We start from the raw sequence: 27396 nt of genomic DNA, 5'->3' as shown, positions 1-27396 counted from the left end.
CACATGCAAATAAGATGACCCATTCCTTCCTTTGTAACGCTTATACTTCGTCTCTGTTCCTTTTTTTATCCTCTGGACTCAGAACACTCTAGAACACTGCTGAAAAGTGGGGGTTCTCGTGGCTGTGTGCATTTGTGCCTGGCTGAACTCTCAGACCACGGTTTCACTGTTAATGTACATTGTACAGTGTTTAAATACACACCCTTCATCAGGTTAAGAAAGTTCTATTCCTGCTTTATAAATGTATTGTCTTTATTATGACTGGGCATTAGATTTTCTCTAATGCTTCTTAATACGTAAGAAAACGAACGAATTGGAAAAAAACTCAATGACAGTCATTTATCCTTACTTCTTAGATTAAACCCTCCTTGGTTATGTGATACACTGTAGGACTTGCTATGTATTCACTCATCTACAAGCACGGACGTTTAAGAAACACTGATTAATAAAACAAAATAAAATAAAATGACTTAATCCAACTACTTTTTCTGTTTCCCGCAAACGGGCAAGAGCCGCATGCTCTCTCCCTTCGAGGTGGGACTCGTGGGCTCTGGGCCCCACGCCGGGGTCGAGTGTACGCTGTGCGTGGCCTGAGTGCCACAGGCAGAGGCCGCACAGGTGAGGCTCCAGAGGCTGAGAGTCACGGGAGGCCGTGCGGCTTACACAGGAGCGTTCTGAGCTCTTGATTCGGGTGACTGGGGACTCGGGGTCTTTCACCCGTGGTGTGACCCTGCCCACACCTCAGACCCCTCTGTCTCCCAGAGCACCACAGACCAGGGCCTCGAACAACAGCCACGCGTTTCCCCCCAGGGCTGGGGGCTGCAAGTTGAGGTCAAGGTGCTGACAGGGTTTGTTCTGGTGAGACCCCTCCCCTTGGCCTGCAGGCGGCTGCCTTCTCCCTCCGTCCCCACACGGCCTTTCCTGTGTGGGCCTCACTGGTGTCTCTTCCTTTTCCTACAAGGGCACTGGTGCTCGTGGGCCAGGGCCCCCTGTGATGCTGCGTAACCTCCGTCACCTCTGAAAGGCTGTTTCCAATGCACCACGTTCCAAGGTGCTGGGATTAGGGCTCCGATGTGAGGACTGGGGATAGGTGGCACGATGCAGTCCACCACACAAGCTGTCACTAGGTTCTGGGATGGCCCATATCAGCCATATGCCCTGCAGCAGCAACCAAAGAACCTAGGGTCCACCTGCTCCAGAGACACACGGCCGTCTCTCCCAGCCACAGAGAGTTAGCACACTAGGTCAGCGGCAGAGATGACTCTCAACCACGAGCCGCTGCTCCGTGTGGAGGGTGGCTCTGAAGGGTCTCTTCTGTCCTGAACCCCCAGGCCCTGAGAGACAGAGCACTCACCCTGGCGGGGGGTGGGGAGGAGTTTCCGCACTGTGAGCCCCCACAGGACAGGGTCATCAGCCGGGAAGAACACGTGCTGAGCATGGCCTCTCAAGGGCCGGGCTGAGTCCCCCAGGGGACGACCACGTGTCCCATGCAGGGTATGGAATTCTGACTTGTTTACGCTATTCCTCACTCCGAGCTGCATATGCAGATGATGGTTGTCGGTGAGGGTAGGGATGTGCCTTGGCTGGCAGGTGCACAGAAGCGTCTTTTCTTGCCCAGTTTGCTTGCCTTGGAAATTCTTTCTGCCATCCACGTGGCTGGAAGCGTTCACGCTCAGTGACGGGGTTCAGTGGGAGCAAATTTAGCAAAGGGGATCCAGGCGAGATGGGCCAGGAAATTTCAAAGACAAGTGTCCAGGACCAGCAAACAGAATTAAAAGGAAGGCTGACAAATCCACTATGGAGCACAATCCATAGCTTCCCAAGGCGAATGAATGCTAAGGAACTGTGCTAGCAGCTAGCAGTTAAATGAAAAGGAAATCAACACAAACGATACATTTTTTCAAAAGCCTAAACACAGGAGACATTGAAATTGTAAAATTCCTGGACTCAGTTCTAGTCCTCGTTCACTTCTGCCCTGGTAGGCTTCATCTGTGGTGACAACTCAAAAGAAAAAGAATTCATCTTATTGCCTGGCATCACACCTTAAAATGCCAATCTCTTTTGTTTTTTTCTTTCTTCTTCTTTAAGTTATTTTGATGTAAGCACAGTTGGTACACAATCTTATCCTGGTTATATTAGTTCCAGGCGTGCAGTATAGTGACTCGACATTTTTACAGCTCCCCCTGTGATCGCCCCACTGATTCTACCAATCGCCTGTCACCGTGCAAACTCACCACAGCATTAGTGACTATGTTCTGCTTTTCTCCGGAGAGGACCTACCACAGGCCAACAGACACATGAAAAGATGCTCAGTGCCAACAGCCACCAGGACAATGCAAACCCAGACCCCAGTGGGATACCACCTCACACCAGGGAGGTCACTGTTATCAGAAAGCGAACAAGTACTGTGTGTTGTCGAGGATGCGGAGGAAAGGGGGCCCTGGTCCCCGGGCACCGTCGGCTGTGGCTGCCACCTCACTGAGGACGGGAGCAGGTGCTCCGAGGGGCAGCCAGGGTAGACCTGCCTCCCGGCCCCATCCTCAGCGGGGGGCTGCTGGTGCCGCCTGCTTCCTGACCTGTGCGATGATGCCAGTGTGGCTGAGGCACCCTGAAGGGCCCTGGCACTGTCTGTGCAATCGCGAGGCCTCCTGAGTGGCCTTCCGCTCACAAAACCCCGCACTGCAAAGCACGGCCTTTCTCTCCCAGCACCCGCCAGCCGTCGGAACGAGGATCTCATCGCCCACGCTAGAACGCAAGCAGCCCATGCTATCAGTGGTCTCTGCCTGAAGAGTTGCCGTGGGGAGACATTCAAACCACATGCTTTTTATAAGTTATAAGGAAATCATGCCCACGTTCAAGTTTTTTTTATTTTTGGCAACGCCGTTGAGAATATTACACTGTGTTCCCACAACAGCATTAACTGTGCGTCTTATCACTTGAACAGAGCCCAGATAATGAAAGGGCGCCTCAGACTGGAACTCTGTTTCATGAGAAAGGCCAAACCAACCACTGCAGCACCCGCAGGGGATAAAGAGTGCTGGGAAAGGGTTACAGCCCCAAGAGCCACGTAGCTGCCCGCTGTGGCGAGCGCAAGCGCTCAGGCCGGGGCCCGCTGCCGCCTGCTCTCCACGTGCTCCCTGCGCACTCTCCCAGGCGCCTGCTCCTCGAGATGTGCAATGGGAGCTGTGTCCCAGGTACTCCGGGACGTGCCGGGGCAGTGAAGTTATTGGAACACTCTTTTGAATACAATGTGTATCAGCAGCACCAGGTACAGGTAACGATGTCCCACTTCCTGGTGCCGGGAACTCGGTGTTTGTCTTCCTGCTTCTTTTCACACATAGTCAAGCGCCCTGAAGTGTGCCTCTCTCAGAAATTCCCGTCTCTCCTTCTGGTTGAGTGATTCATCCAGAATCTTGGCCCCCGTGTCCTGCTGTTTCAGGGAAAACTGACTCCGGGGACAGACAGGGAACACACTCACGACCGGTCCCACAGCCTTGTTCTAAGTCCGCTCGCGCGTGTGGAGCTCTCCGTGGAGAGGAGGGAGACAGGAGCCCGAGGTGGGCATTTCGTGACCCCACGTGGCACTGTGCCAGCGAAGCGCAGCAGCTGGGAGGAAGCTGCTTGGCGCTGAATGGTCACCCCAGTGCGTCCCCCTAAGAAACAGCAGAGAGCATTCTAGAAGCATTCTCACAACTAGGATAATCGTGCAACAGGGCGTTGTATGTCCCTAAACGCCGGGTCACTGTTTTTAAAGACACAGAGGGGAGGGAGCAGAAGGCCCGCTGCTGGGTTTCAGCCCTTGGTGCGGAGGGCTGCGGCCTGGCGCCGTGCCCACACTTCTCTGCAAAACTAAAAACCTCCTGCTGGACCAGCCCTCATTCTGTCGGCAGAAACAAAGAGCCCATAAATAACAGCGACAGGAAGGTGCCAACACCCCTGGGGTCTTCATTTTGGAAGGTAAATGGAAGGTAAATGAAAGCCTTTCACTACCTTTCCAAACTAAGTCTCAGGGCATCTACCTCGCACAGCAGCCCATAGTCCAGTTCCAACAGACTTAATTGGTAAGTTTTGAGTATTGCCTTTCATGACCTGTCACAAAACAGTTCTTTTTTTCTTTTAAACTGGTGCTTTCAAATGGTTTTAAAAATGGTGTTACTCCCGATTTCACTTGGTCTTCGAAGACAAAATCTCGCTTTGTCAAAGGGTCGGGATGGCTGTCCCACGGGTCAGTGGACACTGTCACCAGTGACCCCGGACGATGCCCACTGGGGACGTGCGCTGTTCTGCGCACTCCAGGGTCCTGTCCTTGGGCCCTCTTGCGAGGTGGCAGGGCAGAGGTTACTACCCGTTTTACAGACGGCGTGAATGAGGTCACGAGAGCATCGCAGAGTGGCCTCTGGGGACAGAAGCAGCCCGGGCAGGGCCTGGGTGAGCAGGCCAGGCCATGCTCCGGACCGTGTGCTCTGCAGGTCGGGGCAGTGGCGGGTGAGTTGGGGCTCGTCTCAGGGGTGAGGATCTCTGCTCTCGGAGAGCCAAGGACACACAATGCCCGGATGCAGCCAAGGGCACGCACAGACGGGGCCGTCAATGGCAAACCGGGGACAGGACAGGAATTGCGGGAGAGGAAAGGCACAGACGCTTGGGCCTGCAGCTCCAGCTCTGAAACGCAGAGCATTCCAAAGGGCCCTGTAAATCGAAACCCTGGGCTCAGGCTGGGGGCCATCACCCCCCCAACCCTGCAGGAGAGCTGATCACAAAGACACCAGCAGGACCTCCTATGCACAGAGACAGGGGGCTGGGAGGGGCCGGCAGGTGCCTGCCTGGAGAGGACAAGAGTGCAGACCAGTCTCTGGCCTCCACAGGGCACTCGGCGCCCACCCCCGAGCAGCTAGCTGCTGGCATCGCTCGTGCGCATGGCGCCGCCGGCCCGGCAAGACACAGTTGGGGCCCCAGGCAGTGTCGTTTCGGCACGTGAACTTTCCCAAAAAGAAAACAGAAGCTTCTGTTTCAGAACATGGGCTGTTTTGAAACTTATATTCTCGGTATTTAGAGAAACGTAAACACCTCCTTGCTCTTTGGATTGCAGCTAAAATTACAGTTGTTTTTTTTTTTAGTTACTTTCCAGGCAAAAGATGAATTACTCTGCACCAGAGATTAAAAAATTACTTTTGATTGCCATACTTTGAGTATATGTCAAAAATGACACCAGTCATTTAGGGGATATTCATAGATTGTAGCTGTGCATGAACATAACTCGGACAAATGTGGTGTCCACTCATCTGTTTAAGGACGATGTCTAGGAAGGGGTGAGAAAAGCCAGGAGTCTGTGACTGGACGCAAGTGGAGGCGAATGGGAAGGGGACTGAAAAGGAAACACAGGAGGGGGGCGGGGAGGGAGGGAGCCAGCACAGCTCTCAGACCTCGAGAAGCCAGGGACGGCCCGGCCTGGTGTGGACACTGGACTCACTCACTGCTGCCGGATGAACTGAGCCCCCCCCTTCCCAAATCCACGTGCCGAAGGCCTGACCCCCAGGACAGCAGGCCCCGACTGTGCCGACATCAGGGCCTGGAAAGAGGTGACGGTGTTGGAGTGAGGCCACTGGGGTGGGACGCAGTCCTCCATGCCAGGTGTCCCTTCAGGAGGAGGAGGTGAAAACAGACAGGCAAAGAGGGGGCGCCCTGTGCGGACACGGGGAACAGACGGCCTCCGGAGGAACCAGCCCTGCCAACATGGACCCCCAGGCCTGGGCTGAGGGCACACTCCTGTTGTCTAAGTGGCTGCCCGTTTCCTTGGTTACGGCCACCCCGGCAGACTGTCAGCCATGAGATCTGAGAGAGGAAGAAGTGACGTTTATCCCCGAAGTGAAGCCTGCAGGCAGTCCACTAGTCGTGAAGCGGTCACAGCAGGAATGGCAGGGGACCCTCGGGCACTCAAATATCTGAATTCAGAGTGTCTACATCAGCCTCGAGGGACGACAGGACTCAGTTAGGGCAGGTGCACAGGCTGAGGCCCGCCCAGGCCCCCAGGTGCGTGGAAGGGGCAGGGTAGGCAAAAGGCTTCCCCGAATGGACACTACTCCCTGGGGGCACCCCGTGGCTGCTGCGCCCCAGGGCACCTGCCCCCACCCACGCACCCCATCCCCCCGCGTGTCCCTGCAGGGCCCTGGTGGTCCCCGAGCAGATCCCTACCTAGGATCCACTTCTCCGACAGGTGCGTGCCAGTCTCTTTCTTCTTCCCGTGGTGGGGCCCGATGAAGATGCTGGCCTGGCGAGGGACGCCGGTGACCCGACCCCCGCACAGGTGGACCAGCTCCCACAGCTTGGCTCTGGGCGGGTCGCTGGCCGAGGAGATGAACATCAGGGGCTGGCCGGCGAACAGGGTCCCCTGGTACGGCCCCGCAGACAACTGGCGCTCCCGGCGGCAGAGCTGTGGGCAGAGACAGGGGGGTCAGGCCCTGAGCCACACTGCAGGGGGTGGGTCGGCTGCCGCGCTCACCTCCTTTTTCAGGAAGGCCCAGACTGAAAGACATAAGGCGCAGTCTCAGGGGACTCTGAATTCCGAGGACCCAAGCAGATGGTGACATGGGTACTGCCACTTTCTGAAGCAATCTAGGAGCAAAACTCCAGGCAAACGATTCCCAGGCAAAAAAAAATAGTATAAGCCTTTGAATCATTACAAGTTCTGTACCCAAATACTGAAAAGCAGTTGGCTGTGCAGCAGAGTGAGGGGGACCCGCCCTGCGCCCCAGGACTCCTGCTGTGTGACCACAGTGTCTCCTGAAAGCCACTGCCCTGCACAGTCCCCAGGGCTCGGGTTCTGCACAGCACGCTGCAGTCACGGGCCTGGGAGGGGCTCTCAAGGCTACCCCGAGGCCCACAGAGGAGCATCCCTCGCACGCAGTGAGCGGCGAGCACACCTCTGGGAGGCGCCGGGGAGCAAGCCATGGGGAGCAAAGCTGGGCAGCGAGACCAGGGACATTGTGACCTGTGCTCCTTTTTATTCAGACCCAGTCATGGGAGGCCCGGTCTTTCCGCTCAGGACAGACAAGTGCAGGCCCACACTGAGTGTCGTCGCCAGCCTCTGTGCCTGAGGACAGAGCCGAGCATCTGAGGTCACCTGGCTGTGATGGGAGGTGTGTGGGAGACAAGGTCAGGGGTGCTCCTCAGAGGCGGCCGACCAGGGTGGGGGCAGCGGAGGGACCTGCTGTCGGCCAGAGGGAGGAAGAGCTGCTGGATGGCGGAGGGCACCGGGGAACATCGAGTTCAGTCCACATGTCTGATGAAATCAGAGGAAGAATGGGTTGTTCTCCCAACAGGTGTTCAAACTGCTCTCATTTTTAAGAAAAGAAAATCCTACTATTAAAAAAATAGCCCCAATGTTAATGGAATCGAGCCAAAACACTTCCATATGGCCACATGCCGACTTCCCAGTCCTGAGTGAAACAACTTCTGGGAGAGCTTAATCAAGACGCCCTGAACATGAGAAATCCACGTGGGGATGCGACCATCGGACGTCCCCTGACGTATGCTAGGGTGGGCACGTTCAGCCGTCCGTTGCCATAGAAACAAATGGCAGGCAAGTCCCAGTCACCCTATAAACATAACGGGACATACAATTCTGCTTATCACCAAGCTCCAGCGCAGCTCCTTCCAGGACGCGGAGGGTCTGATGCTCCCCACTGCCCCCCGAGGACCCCAGCACCTTCCCATCTTCGGCCCCCCAGACCGACGGGGGCTCTGGGAGTGCAGGCCCTGTGCGGCCGTTCCCTGGGTGCTTGCTACCGCAGGCCTGGCAGCGGGGCCCTGGCTGGCCATCGTCTCTCCAGCAAAGCGCCGCTGTCTGTACAAATACTGGGAGAGCTCCGAGGCGGCGGGCAGCACGGGGGGTAGAACAGTTGCACACGCCGTCCGAGGGGTGCTGCCCCTGACTGGCCCCCACTCCCCACCCCGGGCCGACCGCTGCCCCGACACCGAGGGAGGCCTCCAAGCGCTCGCTGTAAGGCTGGCTGGCTGCCGGTCATTTCTGGGGCCTTCTCAATCCCTTCTGTAAAGGGGATTCACGGCAATTGGCTCTCGAGTCTAATTTCATTTCAAACTTCCACTCACACACTACAAATGGTGCCACCTGCCAGAGAGAGGAGCCGGGCGGGCGTGGCGGCGTGCCCACAGGGGCGGGGGGCACGGGGTGGCGCTGGGGCGATGCTGTGCGACTTCTGCTTTCCTGTAAGAGGGCCTTGGAGAGAACCAGGTTCATCTGTACCGACCGAGATGCCGCCAGCTGGAAATGGCTGAAGGACGGCTGCAGAAACCATAGCTCTCAGAGATGCTCTGGGTGCTTCAAAGGAGAACGAAAGACTAGGAGCACTGGAGTGAGCTTGCAAACGGACCAAAGAGACCGGGGAGCTATCCTACACTTCCTGTGGGGGACCCTCCCCCGCTGCCTGTCCAGCGTCCACACCCGGCCATCTGCCCTGCGTCAGCCCATCGGCCGGAGAGGAAGAACTATGGCCCTGTCTCAAAAAGCCTGCAGGAGGAGGGAAAATCCGCCAAAGTACACGAGTCCAGCCAGCGCCATCACCATGCCCGTCAGAGCGGTCGCCCACCGAGCGGCAGCGCTGCCCGGCTGCGTGTGGCTCCCCGCAGGCCAACGTGCTCTGGGCGCCACTGCCAAGGGTGCCCCGGGTGGGGCCCCGGCTTACCCCACGGGCCTCCTGGGTTCCCACAGTGCTACCCGCTCTTGGTGCTGTCTGGTCTCCACGTGGTCTCGGTGCCCCTCCCTCCCTCTGGTCCACGTGAAGGGGGCGGGGAAGAGGCATTTCCCTGGCCCACTCCCCCACCCGCTTCAGCTGACAACCATGGGCTGTTGACTCCCAATGATCCTCTTCCCTGGGACACCAACCGGGACACGCTCCGCAGACCAGGGCTGTTAGTCAACGCAGCTTGTATTCAAAGCCATATTTTGGCTCAAGATTTATAGAATGACCTGCTGTGAATCTTATCATTAGGTTCCTTTACAGCCCACGATTTGCTTTTACATCACTTCATCATCCACTGCGGTCGATGCCCCGGTCTGAGTTACATTGGATTTCTCGGAAGTCTTCTCCCCCCTTCGGAGGCGTATTAGATGGTCACACATACACACACACACACGCCACACCCCCCCCACACTGGCCATGGACACACACATACCACACACACTCACCACAGACACTCACTACTCACACATACCTGCTCACCAGTGGCACACAATTTTATACATATATGCATATATTTATAATTTTTTTCTACTTCAAAGTCACACATGCCCTATTGGTTTACTGCATCTCTGAAAATAACGAAAATGGAATAAAATCCAGAAACACAAAACAAGATCCTTCAGAGAGTGGCCAGAGGTCAGGCCCAGGCACAGAGTTTAAAAGAGCCAAACTGAAGCTGGGCCAAGGGGTGACTAAGGGGGAAGGAGATAAGATCTGTCTACAAATACCTGGAGGCTGTAAACAAGCAGGAAGCCACGAACCAAGCCAGCCACAAAGGCCCACCAGGAATGTGCTACGGATTCAGGAAAGGAAGTGGACAGGCAAGGAAGCCTTCCCACCGGTGGTGCCGGAGCAGAGTGGGGCCGCAGGGCTGGGCACGTACCATCTGCCCCACCCTGCCCCCATCCTTCCTGCCCCTGGGTTCTCCCCAGACCCTGTGTTTGAGGCCTGCATCTTTCCCCCAGCTTGGCCGGGGGTTCCCATCCACACCAGAGGCTGCTGGGCCCCTCCTTCAGGATGGCCAGATTTAACTCCATCTGTCTCCGCCTCTGTTGCTGGGATGCTCACACCGCCTGGGGAACAGGCCCCTCGCTGGCTGCAGAGCTGCCTGATCAAGTGCAAAGACCTTAGTTTGGTTCTCAGGCCTCTGGCCCCTAATGACCCCGACAGCCCTTCTCAGGGAGCGCCCTTCTGGGGCCTTTCTGTGGGCGGAAGTGGCCCCCCAGGCCTCTCTGTACGGCACCCGCCCAGGGCCCTGTTTGATTCTCCCTGCCAGTCAGGCTCGATTTCCACCGGAGACACCACTCAGTGTGTTTAGTGTGGGTGCGGGGTGGACAGACGGGGATGAAAACGTGGGCCTCGCCCTCGGGAAGCTCACGGTCCAGCAGGAGAGACACACAGACGACCGACCCAACGAGGCCGAAGACCCTTCCCGCGCTGCAGGGCTCCCACTGGCGATGTGGGACACCGCCACACAGCCCTGTACGAGTGCAAGTGGCTGCTCCTGGAGGTCCGGCGAGCGCTGCCCAGAAAAGCCGGTCCTGGGGGAGTGAGGAAAAGGGCGTGCACGCACACGCACGTGTGGCGTCGTGGAAGGCAGGCCGGGCGGCCCGGCTCCAGGCACAGCAGGCTCGGCTCTCCTTTCATAGCAGTGCCTTTGCTCAGTGCCAGTCAGGAACAACTGCTTCCAGTGCAGGGCCCCCCAGGCCTCCCTCCAGATGGACGCCCGCTGGACGTGCTGAACGGGTGCGCACACGGAAGCCCGTGGACATTGCTGGTGGCGGAGGCTGGCCACACTCCCAAGCTGTGCCCACAAGGTTGGGCCATCATTAACGTGCCAGACAGGCAGGTCCTGCCCGGATCAAACAGTGGGCCCGAGACCCTACCAGGCACCTCCCCCGAGGAGATACCCAGACGGCAAATGAAAAGGTGCCCCAGGTCAGAGGTCACCAGGGAAGTGCAAATTAAACAGAAACGAGACACCACTGCCTCCTGTCAGAGTAGCCAAAATTCAGACACGGAAGGACGCCCCACGTGCTGGCGAGGACGCGGGGGGTGGGGGGGGGCAGTGCAGCAGGGATCTCACCCACTGCCGGGGGGCACACCCTCTTCCAGCCACTTTGGGGGGCAGTGGGGCTGTTTGTTGTAAAACTAACCCCACTTTTGCCACACGACCCAGCCATCAGGCTACCTGATACTTGCCCCGAAGGACCGAAAAGTGTACAGCAGCAGCTCTCCTCAGAACGGCCACAGCTCGGAAGCAACCAAGACGCCCCTCGGTCGGTGGCCGGTAGAGACCCTGCGGTCCATCCAGACGGCGGAACGCTGTTCAGCTAAACAAACAGAAACTACCTCCCCTCTCCCCGGAGCTGCCATGTCATGGAAACTCAAGATGGAAACTTACACGTGTGTTACTAAGTGAAAGAGCCAACCTGAAAAGGCCACACACACGCTGTGTGATTCCAACCCTGTGACATCCTGGAAAAGGCCCAACTACGGGGGGACAGTAAAGAGATGGTGGCTGCCGGGGGTGGAGGGGCAGGGGGTTGTGAACAGGCGGGGCCCAGGGGATTTTCCAGGCAGGGAACTAGTCTGTGTGATGCTGTAACGATGGACACATGTCACTCTATGTTTACCTAAACCCACAGGCATGCAGCACAGAGTGACCCTGATGTCACCGTAGGCTCTGGGTGACGATGCCGTGTCAGTGCAGTTCATCAGTTGGGACAAATGCCCTTTCTGGTGGGGCACAGCTAATGAGGGAGGCTCTATGTGTGTGTGTTTGTGTGTGTGTGTGTGTGTGTGTGTGAGAGAGAGAGAGAGAGAGAGGGTATGGTGTGTGAGTGTGAGCGTGTGTGGTGCAGCGTATGGGGCACCTCTGCACCTTCCTCTCAGTTTCGCTCGGAGCTGGACACTGCTCTGAAAGCATGGTCCTCACTCAAACAGAAAGGAGGTGCTGTGTCTGGCGGGAATGGGGCTTGGTGGGCACCTGTCCCTGTTCAAAGCCTCCGCCACATTGCATCTCGGCACCTTTCTGATGGGTCTTGGAATGTTTAGGGTGATTTTAAATGACCTAATTCGGCAGAGGGGTGGCCAGGGCCACTCAGGTTAGAGCAGGACCGAGAATCACTCCTAGGGATGCTAATTCCTGAACACTGCCCGCCCCCCACCCCCCACCCCATGTTTTGCGGCAGCACCCCAGCCTGACATTTCAGAGGAGATCAGGAAATGCTGACCAGAGGTTTCCGTGTCTCTAGCAGCTCTAAGTTCGTGGTGCTCGACACCAAACTCCTGCCCAGCTTCTGCTGGTGACCGCTCCCTTCAGTAAGCACTCGACAGCCAGCAGGCAGAACACCAGGCCATAAATGCACAGTGCTCTTCACCTTCGTTAGCCTCAGGTCCATTCTCCTGGCTCAGGCTGCTTCTGAAACAGCAAAGCACAGGGCCCACGACCGCTGCGCTGTGGTTTTCCAAGTTTTGCACGCAGATAGTTACCATTTATCTGTCTACAGATACAGATGCACGTGGAGAAGTCCCCTCACTGTATCTATTTAATCTTGATAGCTGCTGTTTAAAACGTGTACACGATCCCTAATTTAATGTCTCCATTTCTTACCCATTCACTCTTGCTGCGTTAGAACAAAACCAACCAACCAAACAAACAAGCAAAAAAAATCAAAACAAAAGGAAGATAAAAAGTAAATCCGGGGGAAAACTACCAGGCGACAGACTATTTCCAACAACAGATGACTCAACTAGCACCTGAGAATTTGTTGTACTGGTGTGTGCCGAGGTTCTGAACTTCCTGTTTCAATAAAATACCAAACAAGTTGTGTTTCCTTTACAAATAAGCTATTACATCAAGTGCTGTTCCTATAATCTCAGGTTTTTGTCTCCATTCCAACGTTTTCTTTGGCAAATGTAGAAACATTCTAATTAAAGTGGAGAGGAAAACAAGCATCATTCATCACGATAAGAATAATGCAGAAAAGAACATCCTCGCCTTTTCATTCTTTCGCTGAGCTAGGCTGCACTTTGAACGGCGTGGGGACCGGCGTCACGCAGTCCCGGACCGATGCCCAGGTAATGACCGAAAGCGGGCCTGAGTCACTCGAGAGAAAAATTCCAAACGTATCCATAATTCCTGTCACAAGTTTAACATTCTCTTAGAAATATCCTTCCGGGCCTGGGAGGAAGAGCATTCCTTTAGGTCCCACGTAACAACATCAAGGTTTCTTTTTAAGATTCTGAGATTAGGACAGGCCTTCCTCTTTACGACCACGTGAGGCGTGAGGCGCGGCTGGGGTGGGGGGAGGGACGCTCTCCCTGCCTGGAAGCTCTATCAACTGCTGTCCACTTCTGTCACACCTTTAGAAAGCATGTATTTGTGCTCTGCAGTGCCATCTGAATCGCTTCCCTGCTTTCTATTTATCTATTTTTGGAGCGAGAGGAAGGGAGGGAGAAAGACAGGGAGAGAAGTATCAACATGTGGTTGTTTCTCGCACACCCCCTACTGGGGACCTGGCCTGCAACCCAGGCACGTGCCCCGACTGGGACTTCAACCAGCGACCCTTTGGTTTTGCAGGACTGCACTCAATCCATTGAGCCACGCAAGCCAGGGCTACTTTCCTGCTTTCTAAAACACACGGTTTAGTGCGAAGCGACCAGGGCCTGTCCTCCGTCCCCAGTTAAGCAGGGTGCCCACTTGCGTCCACGTACAGGCACGTGTCTCGGTGCCACGTTCCCGTGGCAGCCAACGCCACGTGCTTCAGAAAGTCGACGTCGAAACTGCGGTAGTGCTGGTGAGACTGCAATAAATGATCGGTTCTGGGAGCGCTCTGGGGCCCCTCCTGGCCCCTCCTGCCCTGAGGGTTGCAGTTGCCAGTGTCCCTCGGCATGGTAGGACCCTGCTGACACACGGTGTACACGTGTGCTTCAGCCAAGACGGTGGCATGGCCTGGGCGGCCTGGGCAAAGAGCACCAGTCAGGCACCTTTCAAACTGCTTCCCGACTGGAACAGGGAGTCCCTTCACCCCTGTCAGCGTGCTGTGGGCCCAGGGCCGCCCGTAGTACTGACCTCTGGGGTCTCCAGGGCCCAGCGCCCCGGCTCACATGTGCAGGGTCCATCCTGCACACCAGAGCTGTCACCCATGAACAAAGGCACTGACCCATGCTCTGGACTGTTCTAGACTGGACTTCGATCACCTTCTGGACACCTAACGTCCACCCGAGGCTCAGGAAGGCACCAGGGAAACGCCGTGCCTGGCCTGTTTCCCTTTCAGAACTTTCCCACGTCAACAGTGATGATGGTGGTGATGACCTCACGGGCCTGGGACTAGTGCTGCCACCGCCACCCTCACCTGGCAGGAGGAGACAAAAACTGCTGTGGTCCCATGCGGGAACTAAGGGGAGCACCCTGCACTCCAGCCCCTTCCCTCCGCCACTGAGCTCCAGAGTTCTCTCGGACCCTCTGCATGAGGGTTCTGGACTCAGCGAAGGGCGGCTCTTCCCACACTGCTGGCACAGTGGCTCCATGCCCATTCCTTCCGCGCGTGCTCCCCAGCTTCACCGAGGAGCAGCCAGCAAAGCCAAGTGGGGGCGGCTGTCGGACGTGGTGTGTGGATACAGGGACGCCTGCCCCTCGCACAGGGGTGGGCTTTCCCCGGCCGGGGTGCTTGGGTCTAAAGCTCATGCTTCACTCCTTGCCCCACCTCCCCTCAGTGGGCCCTGGTCATTTTGGGGCTGGATTCCAGCCCAGGTGATGACGACGACTTTGGCTTTGGGCTGGTTTGCGGGTTTCAACTCTTCAGTTTGCTGGCACCTGCTGTGCTCTGGGGGCTGGGAAGCCAAGGTCAAGTGCCACAGACCTGATTCCTGGGAGCCCCTCCCTGTGCCCACACCTACATGTGCCTGAAGGCCTCTAGCTGTCTCGCCCGCTTCCCCTGAGTCCCTGGGCCACCGACTGTCCCACTGCCTGGCTCTCGTCCGCCCGGTATGCAGGGAGGCCAGTACCTGAGCCAGGAGTACCAGAGCCCACCATGCTGCATGGTGGGGCCTCGTTCCTCCGCAGAGAAAGCCCTCAACCCTGTGGCTGGGCACTTATCTCAGCCGACGGCATCCAGACCGCGAGAGATCAGCCCAGGGCACTTTGGGACAGCAGGCAGGGATGGTGCCTCCTCTGTCCCCAAAGCATCCCAAGGCCTTGAGTGGCACTTCGCATGGAGTGGGTGCTCAGGAAAGCCTTTCCAACCAGTGGCCATCTATGTTCCTGACAGCGCTAACATCGGAAACGTGAAGCCGTCTGGGTGAGGTCACGGAGCCGGTGGCAGATGGGACCTCCACGGGTCTGTCCCAGACAACTACTTTGCCCCAAGAGTTACAAAAGGTTCTGAGTTAATACACGTAAGTCACACACTTCAGAAACAGTTCCGCCTTAAAGAAGGTTCTCAAACCATAAGACTGCCACCCAGGAGAGGGGCTGAGATACTAACCCCTGCCCTTGTCGGTTCCCGCCCGGCACAGCCCACTGTGATGTCACGGGCGTGTCTGCTGGTCCCTGCCCACACGCATGAGCCAGGGCCAGTGATGGTGCCGCCCTGAACTCGGGGTGCCCCTTCCAGCTGGGGCCCAGCAGCCAACATGCCGTATAGAAGAACACGGGGCGGGCTCGCCACCTCTTTCCTTCCCACAGCCTCTGCCTACCTGAGGACCCGAGCCAGCTACTGTCCTACCACCCAAGGACGCCCCGTCCACATAAGGAGGCAACACACACACAGCTCTGGTGCAGCTGGGTGACTTCAGTCCCTGCAGGAGAAACGCCACCCAGGGGTGGGGTCTCCGCTGGAGAAGGCCTGAGCCGGCACCACACACTGCGCAGACAGCGGCCCCAACCCAGGCTTCAGGAAGGTGCCTGAGACCCTCCCTGGTGGCGCAAACACACAGACCCCTCGACAGACCACAGCACCTGAGCCACCCCCGGGAGGCAGCGCCTCGACTGAGGAGACGAGAAGGAAGCGTGTTCACAGGAATAAAGAGAGAAGAGCGAGTGCTTGGACCCCCTTCCAGGTCACTGAGTGCTGCCTAAGCACCAGAGTGACTCTGAAGTAACCCGAGGAACTGGGTCTGCAGGGAAACCGCTGTGCATCTGGGTTAAGACTGGATGAGTTCAGGGAAACCTTCGCCCCAGCTTCCAGCCCACTGTGGTGGGGGGGCGCCCCGTTAAAGCCGTTTACATGGCTGGGGTGGGGTGTGCTGCCATGCTGGGGTTCGAGCCCTGCACGGGAGGTGCTGCCCATCCTGGAGGGCCACCCCCGAGGTCTGCACAGTGATTTGTTACCCGGCACAGTGAGAGGGAAGGAGAGAGGGTGCGGCACTCAGTGAGCCCCCCCCCCCCTTCCCCCACGTCTCTTCCTGAAAGCAGCACTGTGCTGCCCGGGATCTCATCATTTCCACCTGCCTGCTCTTCTAGCCCCATCCCGGGCGACACATGAGGATGTCACACAGCCTGGGCTCCCAGGTGGTAAAACAGCCGATGAACTCATCGGACACCCAGATCCTGTTTTCCTGTCGACATCCTCAGTGACGGAACACGAGCAAAGGGGGAAGCAACGCACAAACAACACTCCTCACTCACTCTCGGTCTCTGCGTACGCGAGAAACGTTCCCGTAAGCTCAGGCGTCGGCGGTTTGCCAAGAGGGAAAAGAAACCCTCGGTAAGTGACAAAGATGTCACTGAAGCCAAGCACTGGAGAGCGGCTCTGGCTCCGTCACCACGCTTCTCCACCGTCTTTCTGTGGTGACACAACAGCCCGGCGGCCCCGGGGCTGCAGGAGGAGCGTGCTGGGTCCGTCCTGGTAAATACACGTACCGGTTAGGCATTTTGACGATTTGTTCTCTAATGTTCACGCACTGATGACTTAACAAACGTCTCTGTAAAACCCAAGTCCTTTTCCGGTGACGCCCACCCCATTCCTTCCGAGTTGTGACTTCTGTCCCCTGCCCCTTGGTCCTTCTTCCCGATGCTCATGTTGTTCCCGTCAGAAGCGGGGCCAGCCCGCTGGCTGGACTGCGAGCCCCTGCCCGTGGGAGGTGGGCGCCAGGTCTGGAGAGGCTCCTTGGTGTCCTGGGCCAGGATGGCGAGAGCTGCCGCGTCTCGGGGCCCAGGCACCGCGGGTGATCGGGCCCGTCCAACCCAACCTGCACGCTCTGCAGCGGCCAGAGCCCTCTCCTCCGGAAGGCGCAGGAAGGCGCAGCGCCTCCTCCTGGGATCTGCAGCGGCCCCTCAGGGAGGGGCGCAGCCTCCCCAAAGGGCCTGTCAAGCTGGCCCTTCCGACCACCTACTCTGCTCGCCGAGGCATGTTGTCAGAAGCACATTCTCTTCTCAGAGCTTTCTTCTTTAAACTGTTTTTCTGCTTTTCTTTGACATTAAGTGAATTTTGAGTTCTTACTCCAAAGAAGGTTGGTGTCCTTTCCAGATAGACAGCTTCGCGGTCGGTCCAACCCTGCTGCCGGCTCTGAGCTGTAACGGTGACCTGGCTGCTGCAGCCCCGGCCAACGGCTGCACGTGTGGTGGGCCCGTGTGGGACAGAGACGGATGTGTGAGCGGAGCTGGGCGGGCTACCACCATGGACACGGTGACCGTGGGGAGCAGTCCAGTGTGAGTCCCAGGGCCCAGCAGGGAGCAGGGGGTCAGGCTGCCAGCCCAGCGGTCTTCTGCCGGGATGGTAGGGGGTGGGGTGGTGAGATATTCAGTCAGGGGAAGAGCGGACTCCAGTTTGAAAGAAGTTCTTCTGCAGGTGAAGTGTGACCAAACCGCATCGCAGGTGACAGAGAAGTCGCTTGTGAAAGGGACGGTTGGCAGGTGGGCAGACCTCACTGCTGTCTCATCCTGACAAACTGCCCCAGCCCCAGCAGGACCCTCCGCCAGCAAGGAAATGGACTCACCGAGGGCTCGGGGGATGGCAAGCAGTTTAGCAATAAAGTATTTTCACAACTAAGTGTGACCATTTTTTAAGAAGTAACGCTATCGCTCACTTAATAGACTATAGCACGGTATAAACGTGACTTTCCACACGCTGGGAAACCGCAACATCCGTGTGACACATTCGCCTTGCTCCGGTCCGACGGAGCTGCAGGGTCCCTGAGGTGCGCCTACACAGGTGGCAGTCGCTGGGGTGCACAGCCTGACCCCATCTGTTCGACAGATGAACTCTGTTGGGCCTGAGGAGCCCGCCTTGTCAGAATATAACTGCATTTGGAAACTGCAGGACGGGACCGCTGGGTCACTAAGTCACTTTAAAACGTCACTACAAACGGCTCTGGGTGTCGCTGAATTTCGGAAAAGAGTAAGTAAAGCTGTAGCCAGCACAGAGTAAGCTTCAGAAGATAATCTTTGAAGACACGCCCTCCCGCAGGTACCCTGGTCTGAAAGGGGCGGAATGAACCAGCTCTGGTGGTCAGTTTGTTGCAGATTTGTGGGATCTGCACACGAAGCCAAGGAGGAGGAGGACGGGGTCAGTGGAGATCACAGCAGAGAAGAATCTGGTCTGGAAAGAGCTCTTTTCACCGCGATCTCCGCCTGCTGGGACCCCTCTCAAGTCCGTGTTAACACTTTTGTGGGGCGCCTTTGGTCTGCAGCAGCCGCTAACTTTGTGGTTCGCTCAACACCGGTGTGTGGTGTGAACACCGGTGTCCAGGAAGAGGAGAGACTCAATCTCAGGGAACCTGGAAAGTCACCCCCGGAGGTTCCAATTCTGTGGCACTGGTTTTCAAGCACATATTGATTCTGAATTCAATTTGTAATTTTTTTTATGACAAATTCAACTTACAAATCAGGGAGTTTCGATTACAGACAGGTCTGGGAGTTGGCAAGACTTTCTGAGCAGCGGCCTCGGCAGGACGGTCTGCCGGTGAGCAGAGACAGTGCTGAATAACCAAGGCCCCGTCTGCCTGGTGAGAATTTATGGCACTGTCACATTGATACGAAGAACCTCAAGAGAGACCCCAAAACAGAGTGCAGCACCTGAATGTAGTGAAAACTCAAAATATACAACAAGAGAAGGTACTGGGCTGGCCAAAAAGTGCGTTTAGTTTCGTCCATACTACAGCTGTAGTTCGTCTTTAACTTCATTGGAAACAATTTTGTTAGATTGTATTGTGACAGCTGTCATGGCAGCTGTGCATTTAAAAAAACTTATCAAAACTGGTGAATTTTTGTGCAGGCATATTAATGTTAAAGATGGAGGAAAATATGCAACATTTTTGGCATATTATGCTTTTTCATTTCAAGAATGGTAAAAATGCAACTCAAATGTAAAAAGAATCTGTGCAGGGTGTGGAGAAGGCGCTGTGACTAATCAAACGTGTCAGAAGTGGTTTGTGAAGTTTCTCGCTACTGTTGACATTTTGGGCAAGTAATTCTCGCTGTGGGGCCGTCTTCTGAGTTGGAAGATGTTCAGCAGCACCCCTGGCCTCTCCCCACTAGAAGCCAACAGTGGGAGACAGCTGATGTACTCAAAACATCCAAATCAATAAAGTGATTGGCGAAAATGAAAAATGTGTCTTTTATTTACGAAGAAAAAAAAAAAAAAACGTTAGCAGACTTTTCGGCCCACCCGGCACACACAGAGGGCGAACACAGAGGACACCAAACTCAAGCCGATCAGCCTGGATGACAGTGGACGCAACTGCGGTGGGAGCCGGCAGCTCCGGGCCTTGCCCAGGCAGAGGCTGTGGAACGCCTCACTCCTCGCCGGCTCTGGCCACCCCTCAGGACTGTGCCCGGTTGTGAGAAGGCCCCACTGGCCTCCTAGTCCCATATGCAGGTGTCTTATCTGGGCAAGAGCCCCTGCCTCCACCACTGCCTGTCCCCCTAGCCAGCTTCACTCTGCTGTTAGAACTTCTCACTGTCGATGGCGTATGGAGATGCCTATGTTCACCTCTCCTGCACTGATGTCACATGCACACCTGTGGAGCCAGGGTGACGTCACCTTTGGAGCCAGTGCCTCTCAGGCACGTGGACTGAGATCAATAACTGCCCGTGGGCGTCTGTGGCTGTGCCCACTTATGACACCAGGGAACCTTTCACAGGACGCTGCAGCTGTTACTGGGCTCCAGCCTTTCCCCTTGACTTACGAGGAACAAAACTGCTGGGTGCCAAACGAACACTTAGCAAGGTGCTGTGCCAGGCGGGGCGCGGGCTCCCAGGATGAGAGGAATGTGCCCACCCACAGGGCTGCAGTTTGACTACAGAAATGCCCACAGAGGCCCGGAGCTCAATTTCGACTTGACAAACTCCTTACGCCTCATGTGTGCCAAGACACGAGTGTGGACCTTCAGGGGACAGTCTCCCCCAGGATTGTGGGAAGGCTTCAAGGAGAAAAAGGGGAGCCTTCCCGGATGGGGGAGACTTTAGAAGCAGAGAGCCTCACGTGAGTAGAAGACTCCCAGGAGGGGGACTGGCAGGAGTGGACAGCACAGTGGTGGGAAGGGCCACCTTGGTTGGCAGCCAGGTTGTGATGGGGAAGATGCAGTGAGGTCCAAGGCCAGAGAGCTCCGTGCTGGCTGAGGGCCGGGGACAGGGGCCCCACAATGGTGTCCTTAGAGGGAGGAAGGCAGGGACACGGGCGAGAGGGGAGGTGTCGGCACTTTGGATCTAGTCAAGTGGTGAGTTCGCAGTATTTATCACATTGTGAAAACCTCACAAGCACACACCAGCACCAAAGGTGAAAGAAGGGCAGGCACGGAGCGAAGGAGGAGCTCTGGTCCTGAACCAGGGACAGAGATGGTCCGGTCCTGTCCACCTGAGGGCAGGTGAGTGAACACACAGCCGGGGGGCCGTCTGCTTTGGAGTCAGACCATGGGGTGCATCCCGGCCTGCAAGGTCACCTGACTCCCCTCCACTCCCTTCCCTGGGCTGCACAGGGCTGCCACCTGGGAAAGCTATGAGGGCTGAGAGGCAGTGGGCGTGTCTCCTGAGGAGCCAGGGGACAGCACCCACGAGGCACTCTCTCACAGGCCAGGCGCGAGTCCAGGAGCGCCCCACGCACAGGGATGGCTACCAGGCCCGTCCTGCAGGGTAGCCTTCAGGTGCAGAGGCAGTGGTGTCCTACCGGACCGGCCTCCCGCCCCCCAGCTCAGCAATCACACGCCCAGGCGTCCACTTGCCCCGAACGCTCCTCTGGGGATGACAGAGTCTCTGAAATTGTTAGACCATGTCCCTGGTGACAGGTGTCCCAGGCAGACACCTTGCATGCAGAGTTGTGGCTGCTGGGCCCCTCCTATTTGAGTCTACTGCATCGTCTCCAAACTACTCACTGGCACCTTGGTGGTGATGGAACAGTGTGTTCTGACAAAGGAGGGAAAACCAGCGACACAGTGAGGCCAGACTGTTCAGAAAATGACCAAGATGAACTTCTCCCTTGTAATCATTAAAACCTTTAAAGCACCCCTTGAAAAACGGGTCCAGAAAAGCTAGACATCAGCTCTCATGTGCTAAAACCAGGCACGTTTCTAAGCCCCAAGGAAGCACGTTATGGAAAGGGGGTTTCCCGAAGTTTCAGGCTCTGAGCCTTCTTGTTTTCTCACTCTTCTTTTGCCAACTAAAATGTTGTTTAGCAGTGAAACTGGAGAGCAGACAGCTGTTGATGCTGGCCGAGTGTTTTCGTAAAAATTCTAGTTTGGGGAAGAATTTCCACCTGGGTGCCTGTCCCGTGCACCTTTACAGTGGCCTGCACTTACTCTTTTTAAAATTTTATTTATTTACTTTTCGGGGGGAAGGGTGGGAGAAAAGAGAGAGATAGAAACATCAATGTGTGGTTGCCTCTTTCGTGCCCCCTACTGGGGACCTGGCCTGCAACCCAGGCCTGTGTCCTGACTGGGAATCGAACTGGTGACCCCTTGGTTCACAGGCTGGCGCTCAGTCCACTGAGCCACACCAGCCAGGGCCACACTGACTCTCTGAAAGATCAGCATGCAGATGCTCACGGGCACAGCCGAGCGTCTGGGAGCCAGTCTGGGGCGGCATTTCGAGCTGGTGGTGAAAGCTGAGACCACTCTGCCCTGGCCGGGGGGAAGGAGCCTCACCTGACACGCAGAGACCTTGTTCTCCGGGACACCCAACCCTGGACCGGTCTGACCTTTCGGAGCCACTCTGGAGGCCAGTGGAAGACACTCTCCAGGTGAGTTTGCTCAGGATCAGTTCGGTCCTGCGGGCCAAGCTGACAAGACTGCCTGAAGCTGCACCTTTGTTCTGTGAGTTCTCTTTCACCCCTACCATGAGGTTTTCTCTTCTCTACTTTTCTGTCCCTTTTTAGTGTTACCAGATTTCACTTTGTATCTTGCAGCATGGTAAATGCTACGGGTTGAACCGTGCCGCCCTCACCGAAGACGCCAGTGCTCACCTCCGGGACCTGAGACTGACCTTGCTTGGAAAGGGGACGGTCGCAGATGTAACCAAGTCGCGTGCCATTCGGTGACCACATACCCCACTGGTCCAGCGCAGTCACGACGCAGCTGGGCGTCGTTGTGTGGTGAGCTGGACCAGGTCTCCAGACTCACAGCCCCACTTTTTCCACTGCCGCATCACTCACGGGCATGGCGACCAGGTCGCCAGGGACGCAGACAGAGCTCCTGCCTCCGTGTGCGGTAAGGAGGGCTGAGCAACGTTTTTTCCTGTGTGCACACGTGCACACACAAAAGTGTACACACACGGGTGTTGAACTTCTGCATAGGATGTGGGGTTCTTCTGCATTAAAACGATGGTGAAAGCATTTCCGGTTGTATATTAGTTGCTAGTGATTTACGTGCTAAATTGCATCTCACTTCTATTACTAAGAAAAACGTTTAGGTTTGCATGTTATCTGTTATAAATCCAGTAGAGGGAGCAGGTGAGCATTACCTGTGGCTTTGATACTTGCAGTCTCCTATAGGTAACATATCTAACTGTTTTTTTTCCTGTAATTATTCTACTATGTTAAGGCTTTCCAAAACCACTTTTGATTTTAATATTTTTCCCTGAGGCAAACATGCAAAAAAAATGAGGCACCTCAATACTCTTATAGACGCCCCCTCTTCACCAGCTTTGTAAAATTCACTTCCTTTTGTCTTTTGTATCAATCTTTCTTTGAACTTAGACCCCTTCCCTGAAATAAAACATTTGGAGGAAGAACAGTTTATCATTACTGGAATGAGTGCCAGAGAAACTGCATGAGATCGTGTGTGGGGCAAAAAGTGGAGCGCACGCCAATTTGATCAGCAGGGAGGACGGCCACCCTCGGCGGCCGGCCACGCTCGGGTGGTGCGGGGACAAGGAAGGCGGGGAGCGCTGTCATACACTTGCAGGCAAACATTCCTTCCTTTTATGCGTAACTATTTACTATACTTCTGATACCACCCTTCAAAAGCTATATGTAATGCTTCAAAAACACCTTTATACATGGGACTCCATGACCAAGCCTAATTCCCCACGGGAAGATTTTCATTTCCTATCAGGTCAGACCGATGGGAATACCCAAAGGGGATCTTGTGCTTTTATTTACTTTTTAATTCTTTGGCATAAGTGATTTTATTTATGTTAACCCATAACCAAGAGAGCTAATACATCTTAATGTAAATAGCATACATGACATTTTTATCTCTCTCATTTTAAAAGGCTTCTCAAAAATTAAGATAAAAACTTCATAAAGTCATACTAAACAAAGATTAATCTAGATGGCATTAAGCCACTTTCAAAAAGAAATTCATTCTGGGAGAAATTGAGTTCTTAGAAGAATGGTTAGGACCAGAGACTGGACACATTTTTAACAAGCAACGGAGTCTGAATTCTCTGCAGTCTCGATCAAATGAACTTGGGAACATTTACTGTGCATTTATCACTCATGAACACACCCCCTACGGGTCTCTGACATTGTTCCTCAGAGGACAGATTTTACTGGGGGCACACCGCTTGCAGGCAGAGCAGTCACCGCTGACGCCTGTTCATGAAAAGAAAATGTTTAGCACTTCTTTTCTACGGGCGAAAACATTATCAGGCGAACGCACTCATCTGTTGTTTCAGAATTTCATCCACTGGCTTTTTAGTTATGATTTGTATCTTGACCTTTTAGGTATTTAAAAAAATGAGATGATAAACTATTCCATACAAATACTAGGGAGTGAAAATATTTAAAAATCAAACAGCATTTGAGATAACTTTTTTATAACAGAATTATATAAACCAAAATATTCCGAAAAATTCATGGAATTCATGATGAAATCTTAAAAAAAATAATTACTTGGATATTTCCCATCTCCAATAAATAAAAAGCTTTTCATCCCAAAGTCTTTAAGGTTACATATTATATACAATGTGGCTTTAAAAAAAAATAAATGTTCTTTAGCAGATGCTATGCTGGTGTTTTGGCAGTACAAACTGTAAAAGTTTCTTTAAAAAAACCTGTCCCCTCTACAAGTCTTTTAGACATAATTTCACAGCAAACACTCTGGTAAGTTAGAATGAGTGAGTATGCTGGGCACCTTTTTAACTGACCTGACCTAAAGCAGAACGACAGCCACCTGAGTAGTCACACGAGCAATAAAGGTTTTCTCCTCTTATTAACCTGGGCTCTTCCATCAATACCAACCCTCCAACAAACAGCTGTGCCTCTCTGTCAAACAGAAGTTACACAGCTGCAAGGAGAGATAATTGTCCCAGATAGGGCCCCTGCTGTCCCCCGCTCTGTCCCTAATGCCTGCACTTACCCTATCTGCTCCAAACGAAAACACGCCTGGAAATGCAGGGGAAATGGCTGTTTCCAGGAAAGGAAATGGCCTGAAAACACATCTGGCAAAGGTCTTTTTCTCCCTCTTTGGCAGGCAGACCCGTATTCCGAAAAGTGTTGATGCCCTCACCTTCCACATGGCGGGCCTATGGAGCCAGTGCCCTAGGCTAAGTGGATGTTCAGCTTGTTCTCTGAACACAGCTGAGGTCCAACGCTACGTACATTCTATTGCGACAAGGACAGGAATCGCTGTGCTAGGCATCACACTCCACTTCAGAAACTGTACAAGGTACAGCACGGTCTTCTAGCTGCCTCTACTGGCTGACAATTACAGAGGCAACGGAAGGCAGAGGAACGGGCAGAGCCGGAGAACCAAAGGCGCAGCTCCGACGCATGTGTGAAGCATAGTGGGTGCGCCTGGCAACTGGCTGGCTCTCCGAGGCCAGTGAGTGCGACCTGCCGTCTGGTCGCACCGCCCGGTGCCCCCCCACCCCCCCGCCGAGAGGCCTTTGCCCACTCGGATGCCACGGGGCCAGGGCACTGAAGTGGGCTCGTGGTGGGTTCCCTGGTGACCAGTGGCTCCCGCTCAGGACGACCCAGGGCCACAGGGAGTCTCCTTCAGTAAAACGGGCGCTGTTGCTGGGGACGTATTTGCGCTGCAGAGCGGGGGCAGCCGGCATGAGAGGGCGAATCTCCTCTCCAAAGAAGGCTGGGCTTTCCCTTGTTAAAACCAGGGCAGCCACTGATTTAAATCCACCAGCATGAAGGTCCAAGACAGGTGCAGACACGCACTCGATCATCGCCTCTCCGAGTCTCGATCCCACACCTGTGGCAGGGCTGAGCTGGACCTCCCGGGGGTGGTGGTGGTGGTGGTGGTGGGTGGGTGGGTGGGTGGGTGTGTGGGTGTGTGGGTGTGTGGGTGGGTGTGTGTGTGTGTGTGTGAGAGAGAGAGAGAGAGAGAGAGAGAATACAGATGCTTTTTTCTGTCCTATGGTAACTTTGAGGGGCTTTTTCTTTGGTACTTTTTCAAATCCCAGGGCTGGGAATTCTCTCTTGAGGCTGCCAGATTCACAAGCAGCAGCCCTGGAGAGAGGCAACACCCCAGTTTTCACAAAATAGCCTGCTGGTGGCCCTCAGGCTCAGCCCCACGGCTCTCAAAACGCAGCAGAAGCAGAGACCCACTCTGCAGGCTGTGCAGGAGTCGCTAGGCGGGGGGCTGACTTTTGGAAAGCTGAACCTTTTTCTTTTTGGCCAGTTGTGCCTTCTTGCACTCTCATTCACCACCGCCCACAGTTCTGGGGGAAGAAGCAGTAAAAATAACTTTTTCTCTACAATTTTATGTCCAGAGAACCTTCTAGTGGCTCTCCCTGCACTCTGCACATGGGTTTGTACATGAGCGTGTTGACGGGGCTCACGGAGCCGAGTCTGAAACGGCCTGGGTGGGAGGGAGGTGACTGCGGTGTCTCTGAGGCCCCTGCTCGCCCCAGCCCGCTGGGCGCCCGGAGCCCCGAGCGTGCCTGGCTGTTGGCCAAGAGCCACACATCGACACAGCGTCCCCAGCTTCCCTTCTCAGGACAGGTGTTCTAGCGCCCAGAGCTCCTCCCCTGCCAACACAACACATTCCCAAAATCCGGGCCACACTGGCCGTGCAGGCCCACCCTGGGCACCATGTCTGAGGTCAGCAGGCGGGGGCACTCAGGAGGGCAGGCACTTGGTGCCAAGGGCGGCTGTGAGGAAGAAAGACTCCGGCACAGCTCTGGCCGGGTGGCTCCGTCGGTTGGAGCGTCCTCCTGTGCACCAGAAGGTTGTGGTTCAATCCCTAGGCGGGAGTGTAGGGGAAGTGGCTGCTTCACGTTTCTCTCTCTCTGTCTCTCCCTTCCTCTCTCTCTAAAAATTAACAAATATATCCTCAAGTGAGGATTAAAAAGAGGTTTAAAGAAATAATTGAAGCAAAAACTATGGCACAAAACGTACAGTAGATGTAGGACGATACCTCCCCTTTCCCCCAACGCGTGTCTGAGTGTGTCCCGTGTATCCTGCAGTCAGACACGGGCTCTTCGAGGCAAACGCCTGTCCGAAACACTTGCAGGGACTTCAACTGCTCGGAAAGCAACGCCCGCCGCCCTGGGCCAGGCGATCCACCCCCTGATCCGTCAACCACATACTGCACAGCAGGGAGGGCGGCCCTCAAATACTCTGTCCCCCTGGGCTTGGCACCGACTTAACAGTGGCATCTCTTCGTCGGCAACTCCCTGAGATGCTAATTCAGACAGGCAGGTGTCTGAGAGCCGCACGGATGCCCCGGGAGACCGGCCTCCAGCGAGCGGTGGTCGTCAACCAGGTTCCCGATCCAGAGAAAAGGGGTCTACATCTACGTGGACCCGTGTGCTTGGAGGGTCGGGGGCCCTCAGCCAGTGTGGTGGTCTTGGGCTCCCCAGGGTAACTGAGGCCAAGGGGCCTTCGTCCAGGTCCCTGGCGAAGCTGACCACCTTCCTCAGGGAGTGTGGAAGCCCGGTGTTTGCGGTGCCCTCAGAGACGCTCTGCAACTGCAGCCGGGGCACGCACTCCAGGGAGAACTCGCAGCAGCAGGACGGTCTCGAGCGGGGCCCAGGGATGACGGCTGCCCCCTTGGTCGCAGCTGGCCCCTGGCAGCACCCCAGCCTGGGGCCCCCACCCTGACCTGCCTCCTCTGCCTCCTCAGGGCCGCAGGGCACTGCCAGGCCTGCCTGCCTTCCCCGGTGACCGTTGGTGTGTTGGGCAGCCTGGCTGCTGGGCTGCTGGGGCCGGGGGGCAGTGGGGCAGGCCCTGCACTGGGGGACCTGCTGCTCCACTGGGGGCGCTGCCCTGGCCTGGCCCCCTGGCCCGCACTTTACACCCAGCTG

At 55.6% G+C, this 27396-nt stretch overlaps 1 protein-coding gene across 12 annotated transcripts in view; it reads right to left on the bottom strand.

Annotated features, from left to right (window-relative positions):
• The window catches only part of MCPH1 (microcephalin 1), a 144600-nt gene that overhangs the window by 4833 nt on the left and 112371 nt on the right, over positions 1-27396 (bottom strand). For 10 of the 12 annotated variants that reach the window (XM_045186506.3, XM_045186508.3, XM_045186494.2 and 7 more), the window contains one exon: positions 6190-6427. In XM_045186506.3, coding sequence (XP_045042441.2) covers positions 6190-6427 — 238 coding nt within the window. Of the gene's footprint in view, positions 1-6189; positions 6428-27396 lie in introns of those variants that run through there. The other 2 variants (XM_045186500.2, XM_045186505.2) reach the window with 1 other exon arrangement.

The sequence above is a fragment of the Desmodus rotundus genome, chromosome 13, assembly GCF_022682495.2.
Source record: "Desmodus rotundus isolate HL8 chromosome 13, HLdesRot8A.1, whole genome shotgun sequence".
Classification (NCBI taxonomy): Eukaryota; Metazoa; Chordata; class Mammalia; order Chiroptera; family Phyllostomidae; genus Desmodus; species Desmodus rotundus.
Note: the sequence above shows the minus strand (reverse complement) of the source record. Positions and strands in the feature narration are given on the sequence as shown.